Source organism: Mchenga conophoros, linkage group LG3 (assembly GCF_057382185.1).
Source record: "Mchenga conophoros isolate Kocher_MC1m ecotype Shallow Benthic linkage group LG3, M_conophoros_male_GT1.1, whole genome shotgun sequence".
Taxonomy (NCBI): Eukaryota; Metazoa; Chordata; class Actinopteri; order Cichliformes; family Cichlidae; genus Mchenga; species Mchenga conophoros.
In genome coordinates, this window is record NC_140528.1 from 68,347,540 (window position 1) to 68,363,136 (window position 15,597).

Below are 15,597 nucleotides of genomic sequence, written 5' to 3' on the forward strand. Positions count from 1 at the left end.
AGATTTTTTTATGTATTTATATTTTCCCACACCCACCTCTGAAGCCCCCACGAGCCAAGCATTAGATGCTCAGAGGAAGATTTTGGTTGCAGTATTACTTTTACCAAACCGTCATCCACATGCGCGCCAAATTCATGACTAACAAATAAGTACGGTGAAATCAGACGCTGTGGTCAGAGTGCAAACATTAAATCCTTATAACTGACAGACTTTCTGGCGTCGCTGGAAGAAATAAAATGAGGTGACACGGGAGCTGTCCTGTCGGTTCAGCCTGCCAGTTTCCGTCTATCCGTGTATACGCAGCTGTCTTTGACGCTGGATCCCGGCTCATGTTGCGCCGTTTCGCCTCTTAGCTGCTCGCCTTGCCTGCAGGATAGATGATTTAATGGAATCAAGTATAATAACAGTGCAGAAGGATTTCGGGAGCTCAAGTCGCTGGCTTGAAAAATTGCATCCATCGTGGAAAAACCCTCAAGAGATTCTCTCATTTGAAAAGACTTTAATGATCTCCAGAAGAATATTCTTGGCTTTTTGCAATGTGTAGGTCAAAGGTCGTGGCTTCTTGGCTACTTTTGGAGTTGCAAGGAATTTGCTGTCTTGCACAAAGAGATCGCAGCACGCTCGAGGCATTCAGTAAGAACGGATTTGTACATTTTCTGCTCTGCGACCTATGAGATGCTCACAGAAGGATGAGATGCAGTGACGAGCATTGATGCTTTCTGGTGATTTTACATTCATCTGTTCCTGTGTGAAGTTCATAGATCCATCTAGTGCACATGTGTCTTGCTCTCATGAAGACGGTGACACTGACAATGCTCTTTTTGTACAGTCTGTTTTTCAACCAGCGCCACTTTCCATTGATTGTAAACACATGATGGACTCTAGCGCGGGTCTGGCCAATTTCCTTTAGCATAAAATATGATTTAAACCAAACCAAGTGACCAGTGCACTCAGTGACTCACATCACGTTGCTGGGAGCAGCCTCCGTGTCTTGTGGGAGCCGGGGCGGCATGAAAATGACAGACTGACACAGTCGATTTACGACAGGAGAACAGGGTGGCTTTCAATTTTAGCCAGCCCTCGATTGAGACATCACATAGACCCAGACTCTCCTAATTACACACACACTTTCTGACACACAGGCGGCTAGAGAACAGTTATTGGCTAGACACTGTACTCTGGAGGCAGATAGCCTTGTCTAACCTCTTGATTTAAACAGTCTGGGAGAATAGTGAAAGAGAGCCACACACACTCACACAATCGCCACCGTGGTCATTATCCTATTGATTAGCCAACAGATGGAGAAACGATGCTAGGAAGTGGATGAGATCGATTAACACGTCCAAGGCGACGGCATGGGGCAGCCTGGGGAAAATAAGATATCTGATTAGTGTGACCAGGAGAGGAAGCACTGCACATGTAGCCGCGTATAAAAGGCTGTATGTGTAGACAGCTGTTTCACATTTTTTTTCCTGTATAATTTGCCACGTCTGTGCAGAGGAAAGGTCGTTATTAAGTGAATGTCATCTGCGCAATTACAGCATCTCCCAGAGTTTGCATGTGTGTATCCATGGCAGAGCTGCAGCACTAACAAGAACGTGTAGCGACACCCTGCTCTGGATTCTCATGCCGGATAGCTCGGTTATGTTGCTGCTTTTCGAGCTGCTCCGCTCTGATTTAGGCCGTCACGGCTTGGCCGGCTGGCGGGCACCGTCTGTGCTGAGGCACGCTAAATATAGCTCACTGCACCAGGAAGAAGACAAGCTGGGGGGAAGACAGAGAGAGGGAGGGGGTGTAAATACAGAGTACCCTCAATTGCAATTAGAGAGTCAAGGGAATTTTTTAATTTTTTTTAATTTTAAGAAAAGAGACTGGGAACTCTCTCTGAGCCTGTCCTCTTTACTAGCCTTGTGCTTTGGTTATTTTGGCACTCGGCGGCTTAAGTGCCTTCAGTGTGAGTCACCACATTTGACTGAACCAGTTTAGAGGGCACTTACTGACCTTTATGGTCGTCATAATTGTGCTTCCAGTACAAGGTGCAGGAGCTGTGGTTCGCATCTTGCATTCATTGATTATTTACAACACACAAGACCTTTAAAGCAGTTAGCCTGTACTCGGTTGTTATCTACTCCACAATACAACAACCTGACATCTGGTTTGAAGGTCCATACACACCACGGGAAAACTGAAATCTTGAAGGAATAATTGCACATCTAACCGAGTTATATGTGTCTAATGCAATCAATGTCAGACTGCACAACATCAGTCCGGAGGCCTGTCAGACTGTGCAGTGTTGAGTCAGCCAGTGTTTTCTGATTCTTTTCATCCTGCATCCTGACTGGTTGGTCCATTTTCTCCACTGAGGTTTCAGAAAACCCTCACAGAGTTTTAAGCCTTGAACCAAGCTAACCTGCTAAGAGGTGAATCGTGACCATAAAGAGATTGGATCTCCATCAAAAAATAACAAAAGAAGAAAAAGATAAGATTGTGTACATAAATACTTTTAACAATGGAGGAACTACTTATCCTTGACCTGTATCCCAGTGGAAGCTGTTCACTTAATAATAATAATAATACATTTTATTTGAGGGCGCCTTTGAAAAACCCAAGGTCACCTTACAAAAGAACAAAATTAATAAAAGAAGCAATAGTCATAAAATACAATAAGTTAAAATTGCAATGTGCAAACTTGCACATCACTTTGCATCTTAAGGCCGGTCACATACTGATAATCCAGGCTCCAGTTGCCTAGGTAACACAAGTTACCAGTTTACTTCCAGGTCACATGTCAATTATATTTTTACTCTCATTGGTAGTTACTTCAGCTACTCTCCTCTAAGTTGAGCAAAGCTCGTCTTTGTTCCCGTGTCACCGGCAGCTATGTCATTTGAAGTTGCAAAAACTCATTCAGTTTCTATCGTCTCCAGGCCACCACATCACTGCAAATTGCTAACTAAAGATCCAGCTTTAATTGTCATTTGAATGATTACTATCTTAAAACTTTATTCAGCTTAAATATTTCAGATGCAACATACAAATCTGAGGCCATGGTCCTCAGCTGGAAAAGGGTGGAGTACTCACTCCTGGTCAGGGACGAGTTCCTGCCCCAACTGGAGGAGTTTAAGCATCTTGGGGTCTTGTTCACGAGTGATGGGAAAAGGGAGCGGGAGATCAACAGACGGATTGGTTCTATGGCTGCATGATGCGGATGCTGTACCGGTCCGTCGTGGCGAAGAGCTTGTGCGTAAAAGCGAACCTCTCAATTTACCAGTCAATCTGCGTCCCTACCCTCACCTATCGTCACAAGCTTTGGGTATTGACCGAAAGAGCGAGATTGCAGGTACCGGCGGCAGAAATGGGCTTCCTTCGAAGGGTGGCTGACGTCTCCTTTAGAGATAGGTTGAGGAGTTTGGCCATCCGCGAGGGGCTCGGAGTAGAGCCGCTGCTCCGCCACACCAAAAGGAGCCAGCTGAGGTGGTTCTGGCATCTGATAAGGATGACTCCTGGGCGAGGTGTTCTGGGCATGCCCCTCCGGGAGGAGGCCCCTGGGGCAGACCCAGGACACGCCCCCCCTAACAGATCACAAACCTGGATGACATAAGACACACCCACACAATACACAGACCTGCTAGAGCTGCAGTGTTCCTGATACGTGGCATCAGTGCTAAGCGCTGTGGTGCCATTCTTCTCGAGCCGTATACCAATTTCTTTTGCACCAGTGGTACCATTTGTAGTAGTAAGTGGATAGAGGGTGCAGACTCCCCCTTGTATAAAAACAATTTTAGCTCACTTCTGCACTGCAATCATCGCTGTACACTGACTACTAAAGCTGTGACCAGGGTAACCTAACATGACACGGCACAGAGGACCCAAGACTGACAGATGGCTCTGGATGTCATGTGATTCTGCTGCTGTCTCTACTGTGGAGCAGAATTATGCAGCTAATCCTTCCAACAACGCAAAAAAAAAAAGAAAAAAAAGAAAAAGAAGCCATGACTACTTTTCAGACTTGACATTTTGAATAACTGCAGCAGTGACATTTTCCCACATACCTGTGTGCTCACATTTGGGGCATGTGCTCAGGAAAATGCAACATGGGATCTAGAACTCTGTTTTCCCACGTACGGGCTTGTGCGCACACACACACTCTCACACACACAGTTGCCTGTAGCCATAGGTGTCCTCACTTTCTCCCTCCCTGCTGTTCCCTTTATCTCCTTCTTCCTGTCTGAGTCTTTCTTCCAGCCCGTTTAGCCGCACTACGTATTCAAGTTGTTCGTTTTAGGGTCAGCGTGTTCCAGAACTGATATCACACATTACATATTAACCAGATAAGGTGGAGACACTTTGTTTACATAACATTTCTTTCATCTTCTTCATATCTGAGGTGTGTTTATACGATTTGTAATCAAACCTCTCTTCTCTGGCTTTTCTTCTAGAGTGCTGATGTCGGTGAATCGTCCCTGGGGAAAACAAAGGCTCCGCCTCTTCATTTTGTGGCAACCTATCGCATCGAGAGAGCAGCTGGATCGGACACGGTCCTCAAGCACTTTGTCAGAGACTGATGGAAAACTTCTTTTCTTTTTTTTTTCCTCTTCGCTTTCATCTAGTTGGTTGTGGAAACCAACAGGGATGTGTGCCAAATGACATTCTTAAAAAGCTATTTGCTGCTCTCATTCCTTGAGTGAAACCCGTCAGAGGAGGGTACAAAAATGGAGAACAGTGTTTTCTTTTTCTTTTCTTTTTTCCTAATTGGAAGAGCTCCAATTATAAAGAATACAACGGTTGATGAAAAAGAAAAATGTGTGGAATTGTACATCTGCTCAAAAAGTGCCTCATTTTCAGATTGTAGCCATTTTCCAGAGAATTTCAGTGAAGCTTTGTGGGGTGTTTTTTGTTGTTTTTCTTTCCAAGCTTGATTTAATGTAGTTCTAAAAACAAAAGTGGGGAGCACTGGTGTGAGCTTTTACTGCATTCATGTCATAAAGTATGGAAGGTTTGAAGGTTTGCTGTGTGTGCACAGCGATCGTCAGCTTTGTGATTAGAGTTGCTCGTATGTGGCTGAAAAACATTATAGACACTATGTCTTTAGGTTTCAGTTCATATTCCTTGATGTGAGTCTTCCAAGATGGGTAAAATCAAGAAAAACATGTTGACAGTCCTAACTGGAATGTTGAAATAAAATGAAACGGGGGGGGGGGGGGAGATTGTACACAATAAATATGACATGAACGCAGAAATTTCACTAAGTCCTCAGAGCCACAAGCCTAGAGACCAGTCGGCAACCTCCTGGCAACTTCTGGTTGCTAGGGAAAAAGTTAGTATTCCCCAGCGAATTGTTGCTAGAGGAAATCACTGCACCAAAAACTGCACCTTCTTGTCATTGCTGTGGTTGCCGGCAGGTTGCTGCAGTCACTTGTAGTTTGCAAGGAAGATGCAGACTTGTCTGCAAACACTCACCGCTTACTCTCCCAAGCAAACCATAAACCAACACGTTTCAAAAGTTGCAACCTGTTTTGAAGGCAAACAGTTCTCCATTTCCAATTTTTTCTTACAGTTTCACAGTTGCTTGGTGAAGAGATGGAAAGTGTTAGCGGACAGCATTTCTTCTTGCAGCCTCTAGCAAGCAAAGCAATCACAATGTTTTTGATGCAGCAATAAAAACACCTTTTTGTGACCAATTTCAGAGTCGTGTAATACCCATTTTTCCTTAGAAAACGGTGGTTGCAACGGGGTTACTAACTAGTCTCCAACCATTTGAGTATGGAGCTTTTGCAATCAGTTTCACAGCAACTGCCAGCAGCCTCTAGCAATGACTCGCAACTGGTTGAGGAATAAATATTTTAACCTAGCAACCAGTAGCTGCTAAATGGTCGCTAGCAAGCCACTAGGTTTGTCTGACTGAGACCTAAAGTACTAGCAATCTGCTAGCCTTCCTTTCTACTGTGAGAAATACTAGCATAGCTGCTGTTAGCGTACTGTTAAATATTATGCGTCGATTTTACTCTTCAAAATTCAAATTTTTCTGCTCCTGATATCTTCTTCACTGCATACTTTCGCTGTTCGGTGAGCCATAAGTATTGAGCGCACAGGCCTCAAACAAAAGACACTTGTAGCAGGGAGTACAGTTGCCTGCTAGCTAGTTAAAACCAGCTAGATCAGATTAACATATTAGCATTGTGCCAGGGCGTAAATTCGCCGTCCTGCTGACCACAGCTCAGGGTTAGACCCCCCCTCCCCAAATATACTGCTAAGCAATCCCATTAGAGCTACTGGCTCCAGACACTTGTGTCTCACTTAATCCCCTTCATCTCAGGATGCTAAATAGCATACAGTGCACACAGCTGAGGACAGAGGCCCTGTCAATAGCCATGCTGATGCTAGCTTTGTAGCCGTCAGCACACTGCTTTTTAGCAGCTGAGCAGGGATCAGTTCTCATTTCATCGGTATGAAAAAAACTGCAGTTTGTTCACCAAACATTTTAAGAGGTGTTTTCACTTTGCTTTGGCCCCAAGTCCTTCTTTTCTGTCTAGGCTCTTGCTTCAATCTCTGCTATGCATTAGAACTTAAGTGCCTGTTTGTCATATCTCTCTCTTAGCAACTAGCACTAATATAGATATCCTATCAGAGTATACTGACTATTTTTGTCTCTTATTGTTTTTGGGTCTCTTTTGGCTGTACAGTTCTCATGAAAAAACTTTTTCTGTTTGTGCGGTGTGGCAGCGATCTATCCGATGACTTGACTGATAGCCGTGGCTTTGAGCCCATAAGCGTTGGACCTTAATGGAGGACTAAATCGCAGCAGTGCCAAAACACAAAAAAATCGCGGCTGTTCTCCTCTGGTGACCTTGAGCTCTCAAGTCTGGACACATTGCTTTGTTTTTGTTTTGGGGGGGATGAAAAAATGTAACCTTTTATGTTCTCCCTCCCCTGGTGTTTTCTTTAGCAGCGAGGGGAAAACCGTGACATATCTCACCTCGCTGTCTGCTCATTGTGAAGATTTGCGTATGCTTTAACCTTGAATTTGTGTGTGACTCTGACTGGAGGGTTTAAACAAAATACAAGTACACGAAGAGGAAGAAAAGGCCGCCGCACAGAAACAGCAGCAAGAAGGAGAAAAATAATAAATAACTTAACGTCTAATTACACATGTATGTGTGTAGCTGCAAATTTGGACTCGCGTGTTTGCCCGCCTGCCTCGGGATGCTCGTGAACTTTTTCCCTCTGGTCACATGACTTTTGAGGTTGACAGCGTAACAATTGAGCTTTTTTGATTGGTAGGAAACTGCGGGTAATAAAGGATAGTCATTCAGAATTGAGAGGGGGGAGGAATAAGAATGAAAAACAGACTCATGAACACATGAATCTCACGTGTTTACCCACCCCAGACTCGCAGGCAAACACGCGATAATGAGTAGAAAAGCTTCTAATGGTATTTTTGGAGATGTTCTCATAATGTAACTCAGCAGTTTTCAGCCAAAACGCAAATGCTTGATGGTACTTTGGAGTTTAGAAAGAGCGCACAAACACAGTTGCTTTCAATCCTGTCGTTATTATCCTGCCATTAAGAGCCCCCCATCCCTCAAGCTCTGAGCATCTGATGATTTTATTCTTTTTTTGTTTTATTTTTGCTTCATAATGAACGTTTTTACCTTGTCAAACTGCCCGCAGCCTGGACAACTTCGGCTGCCCGTGGCGACGTACTCGATTGTCACACCCACATATCATGAACTGAACTCCTTCTGGGAGACGCTCAGGCAGTTTTAAGGTCGGCTGTATGATTTCATTCATTGCATTGTTAGCGGATGTAGATGTGTTCATTAAATGTGCAGGAAGGTGCTGCTGCTGCTGTTCTGAATTGTATGTATTCCTCCTGTTCCCCCCGAGGGATGGTACTGAATGGGGAATATTGTGAGATTTGCCATTGATGTAGACAGTTTTACTTCTATTGCTTGAGGAAAAACAAAATCTGACTAGAAAGGATTAAAAAAAAAGTCAAACAACAAAAGGACTAAAAGGACTTGTGGTTTCTTTTGTGTCTGAGACTGGCTGCTGGGTTTTTGATTGATGTAATGGGGATGATTTGGTAAAAAGAAAAGAAAGAAAAAATGACAGAAAAACAACGGAGCTACTGAGCTGCGAGCGGAAGACGCTTTAATTTACAGTCTGAAGCAAGTGTGAACATCTGCGAGAAATGCCACAGACGCAGACGGGCTCATGCGCCTCTCACACTTTGTGAGTCACACACGCTCGATGAGGCTGCGACCACAGCGCAGATGTCACGCTGTTTTGTGGAAAGGAAAATGCACTTCCATTGATAAGATCGTCGACTGGATTTTTTGGCCGCTCTCCGGTGGAGTTAATCACTCGTCTGACCGGGAATTTAACCAACACCGTGTTCGCTCAAAGGCCTCCCTCTGCCTCATTCAATGCGACCCTCTCACTCAGCACTTGGGTTTATTATTAAATAAGCTTTCCTCTGCCCGATAAATCCGTGCTCCCGTGTGGGATCTTGTATCGTCTTCGTCCACAGATGGATGAGTAACTAAACCCAGCCCAGGTGTGATTGCGGGCTGGCAGAAGGAATTAATAGAAATGAGAGCGCGCAGAGACCAGACGTGCACCTGCACACGCTCTCACTTCCCTTTATGAATAAAAATTAAGGCTAGTTTAGACAACCATAAGCCCCCAAAGATTAAAATAAGGCACTAAAACCACACCTGAGGATACTGAAACCTACACTGCTGCTTTTTTCTGACACTTTAGTTCTCTTTGGCGCTAGTTCACTTTTTGTGTAAATGCGTCTTGGAAAATACAGCTGAAAACAGAAGTGTCAGCCAACTGTGACAACTGTGGGCAAGACGAGTGAAACTCGGTGTTTGATTATGAAGAGCTAAAATTGTTTGATTACACGTCTAATATCAGAGACATGTTAATATAAGACAAAGAAGTCCCCCCCGACGCCGCCAAAACAGAAACGACCGAAAACAAACCGATCATTGACAACTTTAGTGTAGTATTAATGTGTGTGTGTGTGTGTGTGTGTGTGTTTGTCTGTGTTATTTGCAAGAAAAGCTGTAAAAGTGGGCGAGCGTGGCTCAAGAGTTGGCAGTTCGTCTTGTAATCGTCCTTGGGTAAGACACTTCACCCGTTGCCTACTGCCTCTGGTGGTCAGAGGGCCCGGTGGCGCCAGTGTCCGGCAGCCTCGCCTGTCAGTGCGCCCCAGGGTGGCTGTGGCTACAATGTAGCTTGCCATCATCAGTGTGTGAACGTGTGTGTGAAAGGGTGGATGACTAAATGTAGTGTAAAGCGCTTTGGGGTCCTTAGGGACTAAGTAAAGCGCTATACGAATACAGGCCATTTAAAAATGTAAAAATACGGTTAAAAGTCCCAAATTTATGCCCTCCTTCATATTTTTTCATCCAGCATGCCGGCCTGATTCTGGCCCCCAGGCCTAACATTTGACACCCAGGGTCTACACAAGTTTACACAAGCAGGAGCCAGGATAATGAATCCATAAACAAGATGTGTCCAGTGCATACACATTTACAAAATGAATGGTAAGAAAGTGCGAACATGGTCAAGTGCATCCCCTATATCATTATGAAGGGGGCGTTTAGTTATGTGAAGCAGAACTTTGCATCCTCAACTGAATTTTTAATTTATTTTTGTAATTAATTCTTAAAGTTTGTACCTCAAAATTTTACTTAATAAATTTAAGTAATTCTGACTTATGGATGGAAAAAAAGAGGAAAAATCTGTGGCGTGAACTAGCTTCCATACATTTGTGCTGCAAAGTTGGGAATTTTAACAGGTAGCCGTAGGGGCATGACTAATTCTTCACACCATTTATACTCAAAAATCAGAAATCTCAACTTCTGAGTCAGCCTATTCCACCAGAACATCCCATCAAGTCAGATTTCCAAATCAGAAAGTTGAGGCACCCCCGCTAACCCTGACTTAACCATCCAAGATGGTGGAAGTGCAGGACAAAAGTGTTAAAACTGTAAAACTTGTAATCTGTGCTCCAATTGTTTGTGCATTTGTGATTTGCTAAATGTTGAGTACTGATTCGGGCTCGATCCGTGAACATGCCGTAGCCTCATTTTTGGATGCAATAAACAAGACATTGAGCTGAGCTGTATGAGTGTGGGTCAGAAAATTTTAATCTTCAAAAAGAATTGCTGTCAAGAGCATGCCAAAGCAACAGGTGGCGCTATGAACATAACTATTTAGAAACGTTGGCCCATAAAAAGCCAACTAATAACAACACGGTGTACAGTCACATCAGAAAAGCAGATAAAGGTGCACGCCTAGGATGTTTTCCTTGTCCACATTTAAATGCAGATCATCTTGACCCTGGAAGGACACCTTTAGAAGCTTCTTCTGTAGTGTGGCCTGAAAGGCCGAAACACATCAGAAATGCGACATTTACCAAAATAGTCTAGTACATTATAGTTTCAGTCATTTCTCTGGTCCTATTCAGTGCTTAGGCAAGCAATGCTCCTGATTTACTGAGTGACCTTAAGCACTGTCACAAAGAATGTCCCTGTTTCTATAGAAATCCACAATCAGTGAACTAAAAATGAAGAAGCAAACCATCTTTGTGATGCACTCTGAGGCCCTCACAGCAGATAAACTCATTCAAATTAATCTCATTACAGTTAAATAAGACAAGGCGGAAATGCAGAGCATCATAAGGAGAGAATGGACACAGCGGCCATCTGGTAGTAGTGGCGACAGCCAGCGATGATGCCAGGCTCGGCTACGGTGACAGCATCCCTGGCGAAGACAAACGACTGAAAGAGAGCAGAAGACGGATGGTGGATGGGAGCCAAAGCAAGAGGACACAAAGTTCAGTCATAGGGAGGTGCGCTGGCCATGAGCCAGCGGGTGGACCTGATGTGTCTGACTGCCAATAATCTCGTTATTGTATATGTGTTCATCATACTGTATCTGTGTTGCAGTTACACAAACACACCTACATGCACAAATACATACACAGTGGCACAAATACACTCTATAACCCTGCTTGTATAAACATTAGGAATACCTGCAGAGTATCGTGTGAACAAATTCAGTTAAATAACCACAGGAGTCCCTATGTGGAACATCACATGAGCTTTATGTCTGGAGTTCCCAGCGGTGTCAGATTTTTCACAGAGTACATAAATCCTTTAAAGTGCTCGAGAAAAATGCTACGGTGAGCTTCCACAGTGATAGCAGATATGATCGACACCACAGAGGGGAAAAAAAGCTACTTAATGGTGCAATTTTTGAGTGCAAGAGTCTATTTTGAACCTCAATATGCACTATATTTATATTATTTTATATGGGTTTCCATGGCCGAGCAGCTGCATCCAAGCATTACATCACCAAGTGCAACGCAAAGTGTCGGATGCAGTGGCGTAAAGTACGCCACCACTGGACTCTACAGCAGTGGAGACGTGTTGTTTACAGTGACGAATCACGCTTCTCTATTTGGTAATCCAGCAGATTTTTTGATGGACTCTTCTTGTTCCAGAATGGATGCACATCAATGCACCAAAGAAAGGACCATAATGGCATGGACCAGCAAGTTTGGTGTGGAAGACATTGACTGGCCTGCACAGAGTCCTGACCTCATCCTGACAGAACACCTTTGGTTTGAATTAGAGCAGAAACTGTGAGCCAGACCTTCTCATCCAACATCAGTATCTGACCTCACAAATGCGTTTCTGGGAGAACGATCAAAAATTTCCATAAACATTCCTCCAGGTCAACATAATATTAAACCCTATGGACTAAAAACAGGAAGCGTGAAGGGGTGAGGGACAAGCAAATACTTTTGGCAATATAGTGTATGCTCAGTTTGATTGAAGCTAGGATTTGGAAACTTCAGTTTGTTGCAGGTTAACAATTCCTTCAGTTTAAGTCCTCAAAAATGATGTAACTGCACATTAATGATCCCATGCACTAAGCATGCAAGCAAAGAGTGCTTGCATGATGTACTAGACTACAGTCTGCTTCTGTAAAATCAAGGCTGTTGTAGTTAGTGTTATAACGAATCAAGGAATGGTATGAAATCTGATGTTCAATATATGAAAGAATGCTAAAAGCTCCGTCGAGTGTGTGTGTGAAAATCATTTCCTAAAATAGTTTGATTTCCAGTCTGCTTTAAAGCATCAACACATCTGCTGAGCGCAGTAAAAACAGGTCTTAAAGCTGCAGAAAGAAAACAGATGCATAAATCTCCCGTCAGATGTACGTCTTGGGCCCTTTGATGAGGCTAAGCGATCTATTTTTATAGGTTTACATCACTAGTCTCTGGCCTTGCACATCATGTACACTTTGTACCACTAAATGCTGGCAACAATACAGGAAGTCTTCCGGTCTTTATGACTTCCTCCATGGTGCGGTCCACAGGAAGCTCGATGAATGTAGGGCATGGATGAAGCTTTTGTTCCAGAAGCACATGTGGGAACGGTGATGTGGGCACTACTCCATGCTTCAAGAGTGATTCCTCAACATTATTCACACTTATTCTATTGCAGTACTGTGCAAAAGTCTTGAGCCATCCCTCGTTTCTTTATATTCTGCTTCCAAGGAGGTAGATTTTCATGTGGTTTTTTAAAGTGCTCTCGAGCAAAACATCTGAAGGCTTTTCTGAAATCCTTTCCAATGTTGTTTTTCTTTGGACATTGGCTGCTTTTTCATTCATTTTCCATCCAATTTGCTCCAATTTCCTTTATTGAATCTGTCCAAACGTATCAGAAGGGGGGGGGGAAAGCACTTCCTTAAGAAATAGGAAAAAAAGAAAAACAGCATGACCTGACGCGGGACCTGAGATATTCGTCTTGCTCCTCTGTTGATCTGTTCAGTCTCTCATTCTTGCGGAAGGGAAACAGAGAAACGGTGAAGGTATGCCAGATTACACAGGAACTGGACTGACAACAAGTGGCAACAGGAAGTGATGAGTCCAAGTTTGAAATTTTGGGTTCAGCCTAATTTTTCAGCACGACGGTGATCCCAAAATATCCCAGTGCACACGATGCCAATACCTGGGTAGCAAAAACACACAGTGGAAAACTATCAGTCATGGATTGGTCTGGACCTCAAGATTATTGAAGCAGTGTGGGATCAGCACGATAGAGAACAGAACAAAAGGCAGAAACATCCAAAGAAGAGCTTTGAATGTCCTTCAAGAAGCCTTTCTAACTATTCCTGAACACTACTTAAGGATATGTCAAGAAAGCTTGACTAAGAAAGGACTTTTCATGAGAGGTTAGAAACAGCTATGCTCTTTTTTCCTTATTCCCCCTTACAGTTAGCCACATTAAACCATAAATAAGCCAATAAAACCTTTGACTACAGCCAGATGCAAGATGCTTCTCTTAATCCTACAACGTTCCTGTATTTGTCTCCATGTATATATGAGCCTTAGGGCAAAGTTAATCACTGCAGACTCAGTAAAGTAAGTTTACACACAGTCATGGTATCCATGTGTGTGGGTCCATCCACTACATGACATCTGAAGCCATCTGAGCCACAAACACCACAGCCGACGCAACCATTTTCTAATGTATTTCCAGTTCCTTTTCCTCACCGCCCCCTCTTTCACATAGTGTACATAGCCAAACAAAAAGCCTTTCTCTGTCTTTCCCTCCCTCCCCTTCCTACTCCCGACACCACCCAGCTCTCACTCTCCCTCTCAGCCGACTCGTGAGAGACTGTTTGCTGTGATTATGGATTTGTCTGGGTTATAGGATGCGTATGAAATTAGCTCTGTCACTCAGGAGCTGGCTGGCTGGACTAAAAATGGGGAGGTGGAAACTGTAAAAAACAATAAGTGCCACATGGAGGGAGTGAGTGAGGGGAAACGAGGGGAAGAAGAAGAAAGGAGGAGGGAAGTAAGGAGGGGCTGCGAGGCCTCAGTGCTTTATTTTCTTTGAAAGCTCCCTGAAAACCACAGACACATGGTACAGAATTCCCCTCACAGTAGAAGTGGGAGGGAGGGCCAGCCTTTGCAAGAAAACACCACACACACACACACACACACACACACACACACACACACACACACACACTGATAGAGAATATTTTAGGCGAGCATAGAAACTTGGAATTGTGTGAACTCGACACACAACACTCAGCTAACACAAAAGGCAGCACAGAAAGAGGGTGACTTTGAAGGAGCCGGCAGGCCCACGCCTTTACATGCCAGCACATGGAAACCTCATAACATCAAACATCATATCACCTTAATACCTCTCAGCTCTATGGGAAAGTGGACAGTCCCACTTTCCACGGGTATTGGTAGAGAGTTGGAGGGGGGTGTTAATCCAATATACAATGTGTTTAACTTTGACTGGCAGGTCCCCTCCAAATAAAAAAAAACCCTCCCACTTTCTCATGGCTTTGGGGCCTCTTCCAGGGTGTAGATGGAGGACAAGTGTAGAACTGGAATTTAAGTGGAGTACTGAGAGAAGGTGAAGGGTCAGGTGTGAATGGACTTGTGAGGAGCTGTGATCTGGGTTTAGTGTCGGCACAGCATCCCCGAAAACTGAACGCTTGATTGTCTGATCGATAAAGGAAAGGAATGGATTTAAAATGATTACTATCTGTTGCAATGATGATAGAAAATTGATCTTTGTCAATTCATTTTACTTAAAAGTCATGTAGTGGGCCAACAGCAGACCCCCAGGATGAGAAGTGCAAAGCCTCTTGACTTTATCACATTAGATAATACAGTGGATGAGCCACGCCATCTAGTGGAACATCTGTGCTCTTGCTGCAAAACCAGATCAGGTCACTCAATGTGTGCTATCCGTAAATTCAGCTAAAACTGACAAGACACAGAAGAGTAGCAACAGAGTGATGACTACATCCTTGTGATTGAAACTAACTAAATGTGTACTACATCTGCATTCCCTTTACGGTTTAATTCGAGACAAATAGGGTAAATAATGGAGCGTTTTAATGAATTACTCTGTGTAAACTTATGAGATCGGTTGATGGAGTTCAAAGAAGCCCCACTTGGGCAAAGGAGGATCAAGTTTTCCATCTCAGAGACCGGCATGCTGAAAGCGTGAATGTAAGCTCAAAAACAGGAGATGGAAAATCTGTGTCAGCACGCTGAACAGCCACTGCCTGCATGGAAATGAGGACACAAGGAATACAATCCATTTATAAAAAGCCTCAACAATGACCTTGCTCTGTTTTCCCTCTTTCTATTTGACATTATAGAACGCAAATCATTTGCCAAACGACTCAAAACCAACGCTCAAAAAGCCACATTTCACGTCTTCTCGGTCAGAGCTGGAGTAATTCAGTGAAAAGGCTGCGTTATCATACATTCCCAGCACGCTGAGTTTTCCACATCATCCAGAATTCCAGTAAAGCACTCTGCTAGTCATCACAAATTACTGGTTTAAACAATACTGAAACAAAGAACAGAAACGCAGGAGAGCTGATGCAGCATTAGGAAAATATGTTAAAGCCATTCAGTTCATTTAAATATCTAGACAGGAAATTATACATCAGTAATACCAGGAACAGACTACAGAGCTTTTCTGAACAGACTATTTTTTTCTTTATTATTTAAACTAGAGCAACATG

The 15,597-nt window shown here is 43.6% G+C and overlaps 1 protein-coding gene across 1 annotated transcript in view; it reads left to right on the forward strand.

Annotated features, from left to right (window-relative positions):
• The window catches only part of LOC146580251 (insulin receptor substrate 1-B), a 54,504-nt gene extending 49,314 nt beyond the window's left edge, over positions 1-5,190 (forward strand). Inside the window, exon 4 of the mRNA XM_085266901.1 lies at positions 4,440-5,190. Coding sequence (XP_085123027.1) covers positions 4,440-4,447 — 8 coding nt within the window. The 3' untranslated portion in view covers positions 4,448-5,190. The remainder of the gene's footprint in view (positions 1-4,439) is intronic.
• Positions 5,191-15,597: the final 10,407 nt, after the last annotated feature.